The 19,518-nt window shown below is 48.5% G+C and overlaps 1 protein-coding gene across 1 annotated transcript in view; it reads right to left on the bottom strand.

The window, feature by feature from the left end:
• Positions 1–215: 215 nt before the first annotated feature.
• LOC141264140 (uncharacterized) overlaps positions 216–19,518 on the bottom strand; it is a 36,987-nt gene continuing 17,684 nt past the window's right edge. The window contains exons 3-4 of the mRNA XM_073676449.1: positions 2,603–2,697; positions 216–2,021 (exon numbers count right to left, since the gene is read on the bottom strand). Coding sequence (XP_073532550.1) covers positions 915–2,021; positions 2,603–2,697 — 1,202 coding nt within the window. The 3' untranslated portion in view covers positions 216–914. The remainder of the gene's footprint in view (positions 2,022–2,602; positions 2,698–19,518) is intronic.

Below are 19,518 nucleotides of genomic sequence, written 5' to 3'. Positions count from 1 at the left end.
CTGTCTGCTGAGCTGTGTATCTAATCCTCTCCTGTGTGATACTGTCTGCTGAGCCGTGTATCTAATCCTCTCCTGTGTGATACTGTCGGCTGAGCTGTGTATCTAATCCTCTCCTGTGTGATACTGTCGGCTGAGCTGTGTATCTAAGCCATCATGCAGTCTTGTGCGCGCTCTTTATGACGGATTCAGAGATTGGATGTAATTATTTATTAAACTGTAACAATAGTGATGAATAATGCCGCCTCCTGTCTATAACCACAAACTACACAGATTTTATTACTCAGCTGTTTCTTTTGCGCATAAGGGCAATACTAAGCGTACCTGCAGTCCTATGTAACATTACACTGGGTGCTGATAAGAGACTGGGTGATAATGGCAGCCCTATGTAACAATACACTGGGTACAGACAAATGTCAGGGGATACCTGGGGTTGAAGTGAAAAGCATCACCGCAGTAAATGCATTCTGTAATTTTCTCAGAAAGGACCAATGCTCTGTGTCGAAGCTGCATGTGCGACGGCCGACTGCTTTTGGTGGGCCGGTGACCGGTGATGTACCACCCTAGCACACGAGCCACATCTACTGTCACAGGGCCACATGTACGTTCTGATCCACTTACAAAAACTACAAATAAGACATGGCGACAACCGAGTCCTATGTTCCTATCTTACCTAGGACTGCAGGTGACATCTACCACTCTGCTACTTCAATGGAAAATTCAACTCTGCTAAATGCTTAACGGGAGCGTGCACGTGTGACATTTCTCCTGCAGACCCCCCACTGCTGATTTCGTTGGGTTGGGCTGTATATTTCACTCTCTGCATTGCAAAGGATGAAATCCACAGTAACATTCGCATCATATACAAGTCGACGATTTCTAATCCTCAGCGATATCGCGGGAGGTCACATCCAGGATCATCTTCTCTGATTGGCCGAGAGGCTTCGTCTTCTAGATCCTGCTGCGTCTTGCTGTTTTCCTCTTCCTGTGACGCGGGTTTCGTGTCCGGTCTGTCGCTCTCTCGACCTTCCATCCGATGCCCCGGGGCGTGCAGATGTCCTACTATTTGGAGCTGAGTTCTCACTGTCCGTCCCTATCGTGGAGGATCGGGGGGAGCTGGACCTCTCGGAGCTGTTTTGCACCATTTTGCCTCCAGTTCCTTTCCACTCCTGCAGAAAGTTTAGAATTTCTTCTGAAGGGCCGATAATCGTCAGCGTTCTGGGGGCTGTTTGAAATGAACAGATGTTACGTTTGTGTAGATAGTTCTGCATTTTAATAATTTCTTCTTGCGAATCCGTTGACAACTCGATGTTTTCTGCTCGAAGGCGATTTTGATAATAGTCAAAAATTGTTTTAATTTGATCACAAGCCATTTTAAAGCGCTCTGGTGTCTCCGGTGCCCGCGAGGTCAGAGTGATGCTGGTAAAGCCTTCGCAGTTTTCTTCATTTATATCAACATCATATTGTCTTAGAATCCCATCAATCACCTCTCGTTGGAATATTCCTACATATCTGCAGACTGCACTGTCGGCAAGGAAGCTGACGGGCTCGGAGTCTTTTCGGACACGAGTTGGCGTCATGGCCGTTCTTGTAGATGTCTGACGGGAACTCGTCGTTGTAGAGGAATGCTGGGTTGGGCTCTTTGTATTTCTTGTGACCTTGTCTTGCGCCAAGTGTCCTGTTCCTTCAGGCTGTCGCCTATCGAGACGGGATGATGATGATGATGAGCTGCGTTCCGGGGTTGAGGGAATATTCGGGGGTGCTCTTCTGCCCATCTCTTCTGATTGATGTTTTCTTGCTGTAGGCTCCAGTGGTGAGGATTGTTTCTCCATAGGTTCCTCTCTAAAGAGGACTTCATACAGATCCTTGCGACATCTTCCCAAATCACTGAAGTCCCCTTTGATACTGAGTACTAAGTCTTTCTCCTGGTATATACAAAGCCTGTGCCGCTCCAGGAGCCTCTTTACCTCGGACACATTGCGGAAATGTGACAAGTCCAAGTACGTCGTAATCGGCATGGAGAACTGCAGAGAAAGAAACAAATGAAAAAGTGTAATATGAACTGAAAGGGTTAAAGACGATTGTCCTGTGAATAAAAAGAAAGAAAAGTCGGGCAACTTTATCACATACTTTGCTTCAATTAAACGAATGAGAATATTCCTGTTTACATTCAGAGGCTACAAATTAATCCTGACCTAGTCCTGATGACACAGCTGAAGGTTCGTTACAATGTATCAGTATAGGTAACATTGCAACTTTTGAATGCACAGAAAACATTGACAGCTAGCAGGTGCTGGAAATGGTGAGAAGTATTGGAGCATATTAGAAAATCGACTTAGTTTACAATGAAAATCCAAATGTCCAGCAAAGAAGTGGTGGGATCAAAGGGGTCACAGATGTGCTAGATGATTGGGGTCTTGGGATGTGATACATGATTCCCTCAGCTTCAGATTTCCTCTTCAGAAATGATCCAGAAACTAGGAAATTCTGCGTATTGGGATATACTGGATCATGCAGATGGTTACACTATATGTAAAGTTATTGTAGCAACTATAAGATTCACCTGGGAAAGAAACGATCAGTGAGAGTGTGGACGGACACTTACCTGAGAGTCATGAGGTTGAGGACGTCTCACCTCCAGCGGGTGGCTGCAGTCCTGTATTATCAGATTGTGCTTATGGCTCAAAACTCTGTTTGCCACTATAATAAAAAAAAGTGTTAATATGAGTGACTGTGAAACAGAGTGGACACAGTGGTGCTAAATATGGTGGATAGATACAGCATTGAGCTCCGCGTGCCCCTCCCGGTAATATAGGCTGGATCTGAGCTCCGCGTGCCCCTCCCGGTTATATAGGCTGGATGTGAGCTCCGCGTGCCCCTCCCGGTAATATAGGCTGGATCTGAGCTCCACGTGCCACTCCCGGTAATATAGGCTGGATCTGAGCTCCGCGTGCCCCTCCCCGTAATATAGGCTGGATCTGAGCTCCGCGTGCCGCTCCCGGTAATATAGGCTGGATGTGAGCTCCGCGTGCCCCTCCCAGTAATATAGGCTGGATGTGAGCTCCGCGTGCCCCTCCCGGTAATATAGGCTGGATGTGAGCTCCGCGTGCCCCTCCCGGTAATATAGGCTGGATGTGAGCTAAGCGTGCCGCTCCCGGTAATATAGGCTGGATGTGAGCTCCACGTGCCCCTCCCGGTAATATAGGCTGGATGTGAGCTCCACGTGCCGCTCCCGGTAATATAGGCTGAATGTGAGCTCCGCGTGCCCCTCCCAGTAATATACGCTGGATGTGAGCTCCACGTGCCCCTCCCGGTAATATAGGCTGGATGTGAGCTCCACGTGCCCCTCCGGTAATATAGGCTGGATGTGAGCTCCACGTGCCGCTCCCAGTAATATAGGTTGGATGTGAGCTCCACGTGTCCCTCCTGGTAATATAGGCTGGATGTGAGCTCCGCGTGCCCCTCCCGGTAATATAGGCTGGATGTGAGCTCCGCGTGCCCCTCCCGGTAATATAGGCTGGATATGAGCTCCGCGTGCCCCTCCGGTAATATAGGCTGTGTTAGAACCCTCCTGTTAGTTTTTTTATCTTGTGTTTTGCGGTCACGTGACCATCTGCCTATATATTCCAGCTCCACCCTTCTGGCTTTGCTGGACTTCAGTGTTTAACTGTCTCTCTAGCCTGGTGCTTCGGTGCCTTTCTCTGTCAGTTTGCTTGGTCCTCTAGTACTTTTTGTCAGTTTGTCTTTTGTGTTCTACAACAACTTCTGTTTAGGAGGTGTCCCATTTTTGTCCCAGTCTATAGTTCTTTTAGGGACCCCTCCCTTAATTCTATAGGTCTTTGTTCAGACTAGCATAGGACGAAGGCGAGTCTGTTCACTAGGAACAGGTAGCCCGCTACATCGTAGGGATTCAGCTTAGTCTTACTGTAGGGACAGCTTTCCCCTATCTTTCCTTAGTTCTTGTTGCAGATCATAACAGGCTGGATGTGAGCTCCGCGTGCCGCTCCCGGTAATATAGGCTGGATGTGAGCTCCACGTGCCCCTCCCGGTAATATAGGCTGGATGTGAGCTCCGCGTGTCCCTCCCGGTAATATAGGCTGGATGTGAGTTCCGCGTGCCCCTCCCGGTAATATAGGCTGGATGTGAGTTCCGCGTGCCCCTCCCGGTAATATAGGCTGGATGTGAGCTCCGCGTGCCGCTCCCGGTAATATAGGCTGGATGTGAGCTCCGCGTGCCCCTCCCGGTAATATAGGCTGGATGTGAGCTCTGCGTGTCCCTCCCGGTAATATGGGCTGGATGTGAACTCCGCGTGCCGCTTCCGGTAATATGGGCTGGATGTGAGCTAAGCGTGCCCCTCCTGGTAATATAGGCTGGATGTGAGGTGTATGTCTCTCCTAGTAATATAGGCTAGATGTGAGGTGTATGTCTCTCCTAGTAATATACAGTCATGGCCAAAAGTATTGAGAATGAGACAAATAGTAATTTTTCCAAAGTTTACTGCTTCGTTTTTTGTAATGGCAATTTGCATATACTCCTGAATGTCAAAGAGTGATCAGCTTAACAGCAATTACTGTACTTGCAAAGTCAATATTTGCCCAGAAAATGAACTTTAACCCCCAAAACACATTTCAACATCATTGCAGTCCTGCCTTAAAAGGAGCAGCTAACATCGTTTTAGTGATTGATCCAATAACACAGGTGTGGGTGTTGATGAGGACAGGGCTGGCGATCAATCAGTCATGATTAAGTAAGAATGACATCACTGGACACTTTAAAAGGAGGCTGGTTCTTGGTATCATTGTTTCTCTTCAGTTAACCATGGTTATCTCTAAAGAAACACGTGCAGCCATCATTGCACTGCACAAAAATGGCCTAACAGGGAAGAGTATTGCAGTCAACAATCTATCGCATCATCAAGAACTTCAAGGAGAGAGCTTCCATTGTTGTCAAAAAGGCTCCAGGGCACCCAAGAAAGACCAGCAAGCGCCAGGACCATATCTTAAAACTGTTTCAGCTGCGGGATGGGACTACCAGCAGTGCCGAGCTTGCTCAGGAATGGCAGCAGGCTGGTGTGAGTGCTTCTGCACGCGCTGTGAGGCGGAGACTCTTTGAGCAAGGGCTGGTTTCAAGGAGGGCAGCAAAGAAGCCACTTCTCTCCAGAAAAAACATCAGGGACCGACTGATATTCTGCAAAAGGTACAGGGAGTGGACTGCTGAGGACTGGGCAAAGTCATTTTCTCTGATGAATCCCCTTTTCGATTGTTTGGGATATCTGGAAAACAGCTTATTCGGAGAAGAAGAGGTGAGCGCTACCACCAGTCTTGTCTCATGCCAACTGTAAAGCATCCTGAAACCATTCATGTGTGGGGTTGCTTCTTAGTCAAGGGAATCGGCTCACTCACAGTCTTGCCTAAAAACACAGCCATGAATAAAGAATGGTACCAGAATGTCCTCCAAGAGCAACTTCTCCCACCCGTCCAAGAGCAGTTTGGCGCCCAACAATGCCTTTTCCAGCATGATGGAGCACCTTGCCATAAAGCAAAGGTGATAACTAAATGGCTCATGGAACAAAACAGAGATTTTGGGTCCATGGCCTGGAAACTCCCCAGATCTTAATCCCATTGAGAACTTGTGGTCAATCATCAAGAGACGGGTGGACAAACAAAAACCAACAAATTCTGGCAAAATGCAAGCATTGATTATGCAAGAATGGACTGCTATCAGTCAGGATTTGGTCCAAAAGTTGATTGAGAGCATGCCAGGGAGAATTACAGAGGTCTTGAAGAAGAAGGGGCAACACTGCAAATATTGACTTGCTGCATTAACTCATTCTAACTGTCAATATAACCTATTGGTCCTCATAATATGATTGCAATTATATTTCTGTATGTGATATAAACATCAGACAAACACTAATAAAAACCAGAGGCCAGCAGATCATGGGAAAATAGAATTTTGGTGTCATTCTCAAAACTTTTGGCCATGACTGTAGGCTAGATGTGAGGTGTATGTCTCTCCTAGTAATATAGGCTAGATGTGAGGTGTATGTCTCGCCTATTAATAAAGGTTGTATGTGAGGTCTGTGTTTTCTCCAGTAATATAGGTTGGATGTGAGCTCTGTCCAGCCCCGGAGATTAGTGTGGCTGGGACCCGTAGTGCCGTGTAGTCTGGCAGTATGAGTGTGTATGCTGTCCAGCTGGAGTAATCAGCTTCCTACTTCGGCCAATTAGACAGCACTAGTGATGAGCGAGCACTAAATAGCTCGGGTGCTCGAAGCTCGGGTCGAGCACATTGCTCAGGTCGAGCACCCTAGTATTCCAAAGAGCCCAATGTAAGTCTATGGGAAACTCCAGCATTTTTCTGGCGGTCCCCCCGGCGGTCTGCAGAAGGTCAAAAATTGCCCAAATCGATGGGAACACGATTTTCATGCACCCTTCTCTTTAAAAAAGCCGGCCGGCAATTCAGCAGCGGTACCCGACAATTTAGAACAGAAAGGCCCATTATACTGTATGGAGGACCATGGGGGGGGCCATTATACTGTATGGAGGACCATGGGGGGGCCCATTATACTGTATGGAGGACTATGGGGGGGGCCCATTATACTGTATGGAGGACCATGGGGGGGGGGGGCCATTATACTGTATGGAGGACCATGGGGGGGGCCATTATACTGTATGGAGGACCATGGGGGGGCCCAAAATACTGTATGGAGGACTATGGAGGGGGCCCATTATACTGTATGGAGGACCATGGGGGGGCCCATTATACTGTATGGAGGACCATGGGGGGGGCCATTATACTGTATGGAGGACCATGGGGGGGCCCATTATACTGTATGGAGGACTATGGGGGGGGGCCATTATACTGTATGGAGGACCATGGGGGGGGCCATTATACTGTATGGAGGACCATGGGGGGGGGCCATTGTACTGTATGGAGGACCATGGGGGGGCCCAAAATACTGTATGGAGGACTATGGAGGGGGCCCATTATACTGTATGGAGGACCATGGGGGGGCCCATTATACTGTATGGAGGACCATGGGGGGGGCCATTATACTGTATGGAGGACCATGGGGGGGCCCATTATACTGTATGGAGGACTATGGGGGGGGGCCCATTATACTGTATGGAGGACCATGGGGGGGGGCCCATTATACTGTATGGAGGACCATGGGGGGGGCATTATACTGTATGGAGGACCATGGGGGGGCCCATTATACTGTATGGAGGACTATGGGGGGGCCCATTATACTGTATGGAGGACCATGGAGGGGGCCCACTATACTGTATGGAGGACCATGGGGGGGCCATTATACTGTATGGAGGACTATGGGGGGGGGGCCATTATACTGTATGGAGGACCATGGGGGGGGCCCATTATACTGTATGGAGGACCATGGGGGGGCCCATTATACTGTATGGAGGACCATGGGGGGGCCCATTATACTGTATGGAGGACTATGGGGGGGCCCGTTATACTGTATGGAGGACTATGGCGGGGGCCCATTATACTGTATGGAGGACCATGGGGGGGGCCATTATACTGTATGGAGGACCATGGGGGGGGGATTATACTGTATGGAGGACCATGGGGGGCCCATTATACTGTATGGAGGACCATGGGGGGGCCCATTATACTGTATGGAGGACCAAGGGGGGGGCCATTATACTGTATGGAGGACCATGGGGGGGGCCCATTATACTGTATGGAGGACCATGGGGGGGCCCATTATACTGTATGGAGGACCATGGGGGGCCCATTATACTGTATGGAGGACCATGGGGCGGGCCATTATACTGTATGGAGGACCATGGGGGAGGGGCCATTATACTGTATGGAGGACCATGGGGGGGCCCATTATACTGTATGGAGGACCATGGGGCGGGCCATTATACTGTATGGAGGACCATGGGGGAGGGGCCATTATACTGTATGGAGGACTATGAGGGGCCCATTATACTGTATGGAGGACCATGGGGGGGGCCATTATACTGTATGGAGGACCATGGGGGGGCCCATTATACTGTATGGAGGACTATGGGGGGGGCCCATTATACTGTATGGAGGACCATGGGGGGGGCCATTATACTGTATGGAGGACCATGGGGGGGCCATTATACTGTATGGAGGACCATGGGGGGGCCCATTATACTGTATGGAGGACTATGGGGGGGCCCATTATACTGTATGGAGGACCATGGGGGGGGGCCATTATACTGTATGGAGGACCATGGGGGGGGCCATTGTACTGTATGGAGGACCATGGGGGGGCCCAAAATACTGTATGGAGGACTATGGAGGGGGCCCATTATACTGTATGGAGGACCATGGGGGGGCCCATTATACTGTATGGAGGACCATGGGGGGGGCCATTATACTGTATGGAGGACCATGGGGGGGCCCATTATACTGTATGGAGGACTATGGGGGGGGGCCCATTATACTGTATGGAGGACCATGGGGGGGGCCCATTATACTGTATGGAGGACCATGGGGGGGGGCATTATACTGTATGGAGGACCATGGGGGGGCCCATTATACTGTATGGAGGGCTATGGGGGGGCCCATTATACTGTATGGAGGACCATGGAGGGGGCCCACTATACTGTATGGAGGACCATGGGGGGGCCATTATACTGTATGGAGGACTATGGGGGGGGCCATTATACTGTATGGAGGACCATGGGGGGGCCCATTATACTGTATGGAGGACCATGGGGGGCCCATTATACTGTATGGAGGACCATGGGGGGGCCCATTATACTGTATGGAGGACTATGGGGGGGCCCGTTATACTGTATGGAGGACTATGGCGGGGGCCCATTATACTGTATGGAGGACCATGGGGGGGGCCATTATACTGTATGGAGGACCATGGGGGGGGAATTATACTGTATGGAGGACCATGGGGGGCCCATTATACTGTATGGAGGACCATGGGGGGGCCCATTATACTGTATGGAGGACCATGGGGGGGGCCATTATACTGTATGGAGGACCATGGGGGGGGGCCCATTATACTGTATGGAGGACCATGGGGGGGGCCCATTATACTGTATGGAGGACCATGGGGGGCCCATTATACTGTATGGAGGACCATGGGGCGGGCCATTATACTGTATGGAGGACCATGGGGGAGGGGCCATTATACTGTATGGAGGACCATGGGGGGGCCCATTATACTGTATGGAGGACCATGGGGCGGGCCATTATACTGTATGGAGGACCATGGGGGAGGGGCCATTATACTGTATGGAGGACTATGAGGGGCCCATTATACTGTATGGAGGACCATGGGGCGGGCCATTATACTGTATGGAGGACCATGGGGGAGGGGCCATTATACTGTATGGAGGACCATGGGGGGGCCCATTATACTGTATGGAGGACCATGGGGGGGCCCATTATACTGTATGGAGGACCATGGGGGGGCCCATTATACTGTATGGAGGACCATTGGGGGGGCCCATTATACTGTATGGAGGTCCATGGGGGGGCCCATTATACTGTATGGAGGACTATGGGGGGGGGCCATTATGCTGTATGGAGGACCACGGGGGGGGCCCATTATACTGTATGGAGGACCATGGGGGGGGCCATTATACTGTATGGAGGACCATGGGGGGGCATTATACTGTATGGAGGACCATGGGGGGGCCCATTATACTGTATGGAGGACCATGGGGGGCCCATTATACTGTATGGAGGACCATTGGGGGGCCCATTATACTGCATGGAGGACTATGGGGGGGCTATTATACTGTATGGAGGACTATGGTACTGTATGGAGGACTATGGGGGTCCCATTATACTGTATGGAGAACTATGGTACTGTATGGAGGACTATGGGGGGCCCATTATACTGTGTGGAGGACTATGGGGGGGGGCCATTATACTGTATGAAGGACTATGGGGGGTCCATTATACTGTATGGAGGACTATGGGGGGGCCCGTTATACTGTATGGAGGACCATGGGGGGGCCCGTTATACTGTATGGAGGACCATGGGGGGGCCCGTTATACTGTATGGAGGACTATGGGGGGGCCCGTTATACTGTATGGAGGACTATGGGGGGGCCTATTATACTGTATGGAGGACTATGAGGGGGGCCAATTATACTGTATGGAGGACTATGGTACTGTATGGAGGACTATGGGGGGCCCATTATACTGTATGGAGGACTACGGGGGGGGCTATTATACTGTATGGAGGACTATGGGGGGGGCCCATTATACTGTATGGAGGACTATGGTACTGTATGGAGGACTATGGGGGTGCCCGTTATACTGTATGGGTGGACCATGGAGGGGCCCGTTATACTGTATGGAGGACCATGGAGGGGCCCGTTATACTGTATGGAGGACCATGGGGGGGCCCATTATACTGTATGGAGGACTATGGTACTGTATGGAGGACTATGGGGGGCCCATTATACTGTATGGAGGACTATGGGGGGGGGCCATTATACTGTATGGAGGACTATGTGGGGCCCATTATACTGTATGGAGGACTATGGGGGGGCCCATTATACTGTATGGAGGACTATGGTACTGTATGGAGGACCATGGGGGGGCCTGTTATACTGTATGGAGGACCATGGGGGGGGGCATTATACTGTATGGAGGACTATGGGGGGGCCCATTATACTGTATGGAGGACTATGGTACTGTATGGAGGACCATGGGGGGGCCCATTATACTGTATGGAGTACCATGGGGGGGGGGGCATTATACTGTATGGAGGACTATGGGGGAGCCCGTTATTCTGTGAGGAAAGCTTTGTGGGGATCATACTGTGTTGGGGTCACCATACTTTGCAGGAGGGTAATGTAGGGACATCATACCGTACATGTGGGTGGAGGAATTCACTGTGGGGATAACCTACTGTGTTTGGGGGCACTTTTGTTGGCATCATACTTCATGATTTGTATTATTTCTTGATTCAAGGTTTTTTTATCCTTTGTTATTACATATTTAAATTAGGCCATTGCGCCATATGCCTTTTACTGCTCTTACATAACATATATTATTCCAGTGCGCCCCACTTGTGATTATGTGTTTATTTTATTCTAAGATATATTAATTAAAATGTACTTTGTTTGTGGAACAAGCCCTTTAAAAGGAATCTGTCCCCCCTGGGACTTATGTGACCTCTAATGTCGGCATACAGGTGATAGAAATGTAACTCTATACCTACCTGTATGGCCATAGTAGAGGTCTGATGGGAGTCTGTCCCCCCTGGGAGATATCTGACCTCTACTATGGGCATACAGGTGATAGAAATGTAACTCTATACCTACCTGTATGGCCATAGTAGAGGTCTGATGGGAATCTGTCCCCCCTGGGAGATATCTGACCTCTACTATGGGCATACAGGTGATAGAAATGTAACTCTATACCTACCTGTATGGCCATAGTAGAGGTCTGATGGGAATCTGTCCCCCCTGGGAGATATCTGACCTCTAATGTCGGCATACAGGTGATAGAAAAGTAACTCTATACCTACCTGTATGGCCATAGTAGAGGTCTGATGGGAGTCTGTCCCCCCTGGGAGATATCTGACCTCTAATGTCGGCATACAGGTGATAGAAAAGTAACTCTATACCTACCTGTATGGCCATAGTAGAGGTCTGATGGGAGTCTGTCCCCCCTGGGAGATATCTGACCTCTAATGTCGGCATACAGGTGATAGAAAAGTAACTCTATACCTACCTGTATGGCCCATAGTAGAGGTCTGATGGGAGTCTGTCCCCCCTGGGAGATATCTGACCTCTACTATGGACATACAGGTGATAGAAATGTAACTCTATACCTACCTGTATGGCCATAGTAGAGGTCTGATGGGAATCTGTCCCCCCTGGGAGATATCTCACCTCTACTATGGGCATACAGGTGATAGAAATGTAACTCTATACCTACCTGTATGGCCATAGTAGAGGTCTGATGGGAGTCTGTCCTCCCTGGGAGATATCTGACCTCTACTATGGACATACAGGTTATAGAAATGTAACTCTATACCTACCTGTATGGCCATAGTAGAGGTCTGATGGGAGTCTGTCCCTCCTGGGAGATATCTGACCTCTACTATGGGCATACAGGTGATAGAAATGTAACTCTATACCTACCTGTATGGCCATAGTAGAGGTCTGATGGGAATCTGTCCCCCCTGGAGATATCTGACCTCTACTATGGCCATACAGGTGATAGAAATGTGACTCTATACCTACCTGTATGGCCATAGTAGAGGTCTGATGGGAGTCTGTCCCCCCTGGGAGATATCTGACCTCTACTATGGCCATACAGGTGATAGAAATGTGACTCTATACCTACCTGTATGGCCATAGTAGAGGTCTGATGGGAGTCTGTCCCCACTGGGAGATATCTGACCTCTACTATGGACATACAGGTGATAGAAATGTAACTCTATACCTACCTGTATGGCCATAGTAGAGGTCTGATGGGAGTCTGTCCCCCCTGGGAGATATCTGACCTCTACTATGGCCATACAGGTGATAGAAATGTGACTCTATACCTACCTGTATGGCCATAGTAGAGGTCTGATGGGAGTCTGTCCCCACTGGGAGATATCTGACCTCTACTATGGACATACAGGTGATAGAAATGTAACTCTATACCTACCTGTATGGCCATAGTAGAGGTCTGATGGGAATCTGTCCCCCCTGGGAGATATCTGACCTCTACTATGGGCCATACAGGTGATAGAAATGTAACTCTATACCTACCTGTATGGCCATAGTAGAGGTCTGATGGGAATCTGTCCCCCCTGGGAGATATCTGACCTCTACTATGAGCATACAGGTGATAGAAATGTAATTCTATACCTACCTGTATGGCCATAGTAGAGGTCTGATGGGAATCTGTCCCCCCTGGGAGATATCTGACCTCTACTATGGACATACAGGTGATAGAAATGTAACTCTATACCTACCTGTATGGCCATAGTAGAGGTCTGATGGGAATCTGTCCCTCCTGGGAGATATCTGACCTCTACTATGGACATACAGGTGATAGAAATGTAACTCTATACCTACCTGTATGGCCATAATAGAGGTCTGATGGGAGTCTGTCCCCCCTGGGAGATATCTGACCTCTACTATGGCCATACAGGTGATAGAAATGTAAATCTATACCTACCTATATGCCCATAGTAGAGGTCTGATGGGAATCTGTCCCCCCTGGGAGATATCTGACCTCTACTATGGGCATACAGGTGATAGAAATGTAACTCTATACCTACCTGTATGCCCATAGTAGAGGTCAGATATCTCCCAGGGGGGACAGACTCCCATCAGACCTCTACTATGGCCATACAGGTAGGTATAGATTCACATTTCTATCACCTGTATGCTCATAGTAGAGGTCTGATGGGAATCTGTCCCCCCTGGGAGATATCTGACCTCTACTATGAGCATACAGGTGATAGAAATGTAACTCTATACCTACCTGTATGGCCATAGTAGAGGTCTGATGGGAATCTGTCCCCCCTGGGAGATATCTGACCTCTACTATGAGCATACAGGTGATAGAAATGTAACTCTATACCTACCTGTATGGCCATAGTAGAGGTCTGATGGGAGTCTGTCCCACCTGGGAGATATCTGACCTCTACTATGGGCATACAGGTGATAGAAATGTGAATCTATACCTACCTGTATGGCCATAGTAGAGGTCTGATGGGAATCTGTCCCCCCTGGGAGATATCTGACCTCTACTATGAGCATACAGGTGATAGAAATGTAACTCTATACCTACCTGTATGGCCATAGTAGAGGTCTGATGGGAATCTGTCCCCCCTGGGAGATATCTGACCTCTACTATGGGCATACAGGTGATAGAAATGTAACTCTATACCTACCTGTATGGCCATAGTAGAGGTCTGATGGGAATCTGTCCCCCCTGGGAGATATCTCACCTCTACTATGGGCACACAGGTTATAGAAATGTAACTCTATACCTACCTGTATGGCCATAGTAGAGGTCTGATGGGAGTCTGTCCCCCTGGGAGATATCTGACCTCTACTATGGGCATACAGGTGATAGAAATGTAACTCTATACCTACCTGTATGGCCATAGTAGAGGTCTGATGGGAGTCTGTCCCCCCTGGGAGATATCTGACCTCTACTATGGGCACACAGGTTATAGAAATGTAACTCTATACCTACCTGTATGGCCATAGTAGAGGTCTGATGGGAGTCTGTCCCCCTGGGAGATATCTGACCTCTACTATGGGCATACAGGTGATAGAAATGTAACTCTATACCTACCTGTATGGCCATAGTAGAGGTCTGATGGAATCTGTCCCCCCTGGGAGATATCTGACCTCTACTATGGGCACACAGGTTATAGAAATGTAACTCTATACCTACCTGTATGGCCATAGTAGAGGTCTGATGGGAATCTGTCCCCCCTGGGAGATATCTGACCTCTACTATGGACATACAGGTGATAGAAATGTAACTCTATACCTACCTGTATGGCCATAGTAGAGGTCTGATGGGAATCTGTCCCCCCTGGGAGATATCTGACCTCTACTATGGGCATACAGGTGATAGAAATGTAACTCTATACCTACCTGTATGGCCATAGTAGAGGTCTGATGGGAATCTGTCCCCCCTGGGAGATATCTGACCTCTACTATGGGCATACAGGTGATAGAAATGTAACTCTATACCTACCTGTATGGCCATAGTAGAGGTCTGATGGGAATCTGTCCCCCCTGGGAGATATCTGACCTCTACTATGGGCATACAGGTGATAGAAATGTAACTCTATACCTACCTGTATGGCCATAGTAGAGGTCTGATGGGAGTCTGTCCCTCCTGGGAGATATCTGACCTCTACTATGGACATACAGGTGATAGAAAAGTAACTCTATACCTACCTGTATGGCCATAGTAGAGGTCTGATGGGAATCTGTCCCCCCTGGGAGATATCTGACCTCTACTATGGGCCATACAGGTGATAGAAATGTAACTCTATACCTACCTGTATGGCCATAGTAGAGGTCTGATGGGAATCTGTCCCCCCTGGGAGATATCTGACCTCTACTATGGGCATACAGGTGATAGAAATGTAACTCTATACCTACCTGTATGGCCATAGTAGAGGTCTGATGGGAATCTGTCCCCCCTGGGAGATATCTGACCTCTACTATGGGCATACAGGTGATAGAAATGTAACTCTATACCTACCTGTATGGCCATAGTAGAGGTCTGATGGGGGTCTGTCCCCCCTGGGAGATATCTGACCTCTACTATGGGCATACAGGTGATAGAAATGTAACTCTATACCTACCTGTATGGCCATAGTAGAGGTCTGATGGGAGTCTGTCCCACCTGGGAGATATCTGACCTCTACTATGGGCATACAGGTGATAGAAATGTAACTCTATACCTACCTGTATGGCCATAGTAGAGGTCTGATGGGGGTCTGTCCCCCCTGGGAGATATCTGACCTCTACTATGGGCATACAGGTGATAGAAATGTAACTCTATACCTACCTGTATGGCCATAGTAGAGGTCTGATGGGAATCTGTCCCCCCTGGGAGATATCTGACCTCTACTATGGGCATACAGGTGATAGAAATGTAACTCTATACCGACCTGTATGGCCATAGTAGAGGTCTGATTGGAATCTGTCCCCCCTGGGAGATATCTGACCTCTACTATGGACATACAGGTGATAGAAATGTAACTCTATACCTACCTGTATGGCCATAGTAGAGGTCTGATGGGAGTCTGTCCCCCCTGGTAGATATCTGACCTCTACTATGGGCATACAGGTGATAGAAATGTAACTCTATACCTACCTGTATGGCCATAGTAGAGGTCTGATGGGAATCTGTCCCCCCTGGGACATATCTGACCTCTACTATGGCCATACAGGTGATAGAAATGTGACTCTATACCTACCTGTATGGCCATAGTAGAGGTCTGATGGGAATCTGTCCCCCCTGGGAGATATTTGACCTCTACTATGGGCATACAGGTGATAGAAATGTAACTCTATACCTACCTGTATGGCCATAGTAGAGGTCTGATGGGAGTCTGTCCCTCCTGGGAGATATCTGACCTCTACTATGGGCATACAGGTGATAGAAATGTAACTCTATACCTACCTGTATGGCCATAGTAGAGGTCTGATGGGAATCTGTCCCCCCTGGAGATATCTGACCTCTACTATGGCCATACAGGTGATAGAAATGTGACTCTATACCTACCTGTATGGCCATAGTAGAGGTCTGATGGGAGTCTGTCCCCCCTGGGAGATATCTGACCTCTACTATGGCCATACAGGTGATAGAAATGTGACTCTATACCTACCTGTATGGCCATAGTAGAGGTCTGATGGGAGTCTGTCCCCACTGGGAGATATCTGACCTCTACTATGGACATACAGGTGATAGAAATGTAACTCTATACCTACCTGTATGGCCATAGTAGAGGTCTGATGGGAGTCTGTCCCCCCTGGGAGATATCTGACCTCTACTATGGCCATACAGGTGATAGAAATGTGACTCTATACCTACCTGTATGGCCATAGTAGAGGTCTGATGGGAATCTGTCCCCCCTGGGAGATATCTGACCTCTACTATGGACATACAGGTGATAGAAATGTAACTCTATACCTACCTGTATGGCCATAGTAGAGGTCTGATGGGAATCTGTCCCCCCTGGGAGATATCTGACCTCTACTATGGGCATACAGGTGATAGAAATGTAACTCTATACCTACCTGTATGGCCATAGTAGAGGTCTGATGGGAGTCTGTCCCTCCTGGGAGATATCTGACCTCTACTATGGACATACAGGTGATAGAAATGTAACTCTATACCTACCTGTATGGCCATAGTAGAGGTCTGATGGGGGTCTGTCCCCCCTGGGAGATATCTGACCTCTACTATGGCCATACAGGTGATAGAAATGTGACTCTATACCTACCTGTATGGCCATAGTAGAGGTCTGATGGGAGTCTGTCCCCACTGGGAGATATCTGACCTCTACTATGGACATACAGGTGATAGAAATGTAACTCTATACCTACCTGTATGGCCATAGTAGAGGTCTGATGGGAGTCTGTCCCCCCTGGGAGATATCTGACCTCTACTATGGCCATACAGGTGATAGAAATGTGACTCTATACCTACCTGTATGGCCATAGTAGAGGTCTGATGGGAATCTGTCCCCCCTGGGAGATATCTGACCTCTACTATGGACATACAGGTGATAGAAATGTAACTCTATACCTACCTGTATGGCCATAGTAGAGGTCTGATGGGAATCTGTCCCCCCTGGGAGATATCTGACCTCTACTATGGGCATACAGGTGATAGAAATGTAACTCTATACCTACCTGTATGGCCATAGTAGAGGTCTGATGGGAGTCTGTCCCTCCTGGGAGATATCTGACCTCTACTATGGACATACAGGTGATAGAAATGTAACTCTATACCTACCTGTATGGCCATAGTAGAGGTCTGATGGGGGTCTGTCCCCCCTGGGAGATATCTGACCTCTACTATGGCCATACAGGTGATAGAAATGTAACTCTATACCTACCTGTATGGCCATAGTAGAGGTCTGATGGGAGTCTGTCCCCACTGGGAGATATCTGACCTCTACTATGGACATACAGGTGATAGAAATGTAACTCTATACCTACCTGTATGGCCATAGTAGAGGTCTGATGGGAATCTGTCCCCCCTGGGAGATATCTGACCTCTACTATGGGCCATACAGGTGATAGAAATGTAACTCTATACCTACCTGTATGGCCATAGTAGAGGTCTGATGGGAATCTGTCCCCCCTGGGAGATATCTGACCTCTACTATGAGCATACAGGTGATAGAAATGTAATTCTATACCTACCTGTATGGCCATAGTAGAGGTCTGATGGGAATCTGTCCCCCCTGGGAGATATCTGACCTCTACTATGGACATACAGGTGATAGAAATGTAACTCTATACCTACCTGTATGGCCATAGTAGAGGTCTGATGGGAATCTGTCCCTCCTGGGAGATATCTGACCTCTACTATGGACATACAGGTGATAGAAATGTAACTCTATACCTACCTGTATGGCCATAATAGAGGTCTGATGGGAGTCTGTCCCCCCTGGGAGATATCTGACCTCTACTATGGCCATACAGGTGATAGAAATGTAAATCTATACCTACCTATATGCCCATAGTAGAGGTCTGATGGGAATCTGTCCCCCCTGGGAGATATCTGACCTCTACTATGGGCATACAGGTGATAGAAATGTAACTCTATACCTACCTGTATGCCCATAGTAGAGGTCAGATATCTCCCAGGGGGGACAGACTCCCATCAGACCTCTACTATGGCCATACAGGTAGGTATAGATTCACATTTCTATCACCTGTATGCTCATAGTAGAGGTCTGATGGGAATCTGTCCCCCCTGGGAGATATCTGACCTCTACTATGAGCATACAGGTGATAGAAATGTGAATCTATACCTACCTGTATGGCCATAGTAGAGGTCTGATGGGAATCTGTCCCCCCTGGGAGATATCTGACCTCTACTATGGGCACACAGGTTATAGAAATGTAACTCTATACCTACCTGTATGGCCATAGTAGAGGTCTGATGGGAATCTGTCCCCCCTGGGAGATATCTCACCTCTACTATGGGCACACAGGTTATAGAAATGTAACTCTATACCTACCTGTATGGCCATAGTAGAGGTCTGATGGGAGTCTGTCCCCCTGGGAGATATCTGACCTCTACTATGGGCACACAGGTTATAGAAATGTAACTCTATACCTACCTGTATGGCCATAGTAGAGGTCTGATGGAATCTGTCCCCCCTGGGAGATATCTGACCTCTACTATGGGCACACAGGTTATAGAAATGTAACTCTATACCTACCTGTATGGCCATAGTAGAGGTCTGATGGGAATCTGTCCCCCCTGGGAGATATCTGACCTCTACTATGGACATACAGGTGATAGAAATGTAACTCTATACCTACCTGTATGGCCATAGTAGAGGTCTGATGGGAATCTGTCCCCCCTGGGAGATATCTGACCTCTACTATGGGCATACAGGTGATAGAAATGTAACTCTATACCTACCTGTATGGCCATAGTAGAGGTCTGATGGGAATCTGTCCCCCCTGGGAGATATCTGACCTCTACTATGGGCATACAGGTGATAGAAATGTAACTCTATACCTACCTGTATGGCCATAGTAGAGGTCTGATGGGAATCTGTCCCCCCTGGGAGATATCTGACCTCTACTATGGGCATACAGGTGATAGAAATGTAACTCTATACCTACCTGTATGGCCATAGTAGAGGTCTGATGGGAATCTGTCCCCCCTGGGAGATATCTGACCTCTACTATGGGCATACAGGTGATAGAAATGTAACTCTATACCTACCTGTATGGCCATAGTAGAGGTCTGATGGGAGTCTGTCCCTCCTGGGAGATATCTGACCTCTACTATGGACATACAGGTGATAGA

This window comes from Phyllobates terribilis, unplaced genomic scaffold (genome assembly GCF_046119375.1).
Source record: "Phyllobates terribilis strain yellow unplaced genomic scaffold, ASM4611937v1 Scaffold_4__5_contigs__length_816908805, whole genome shotgun sequence".
Lineage (NCBI taxonomy): Eukaryota > Metazoa > Chordata > Amphibia > Anura > Dendrobatidae > Phyllobates > Phyllobates terribilis.
The sequence above is the reverse complement of the archived record's forward strand: the minus strand, read 5'-3'. Positions and strand labels throughout refer to the sequence as shown.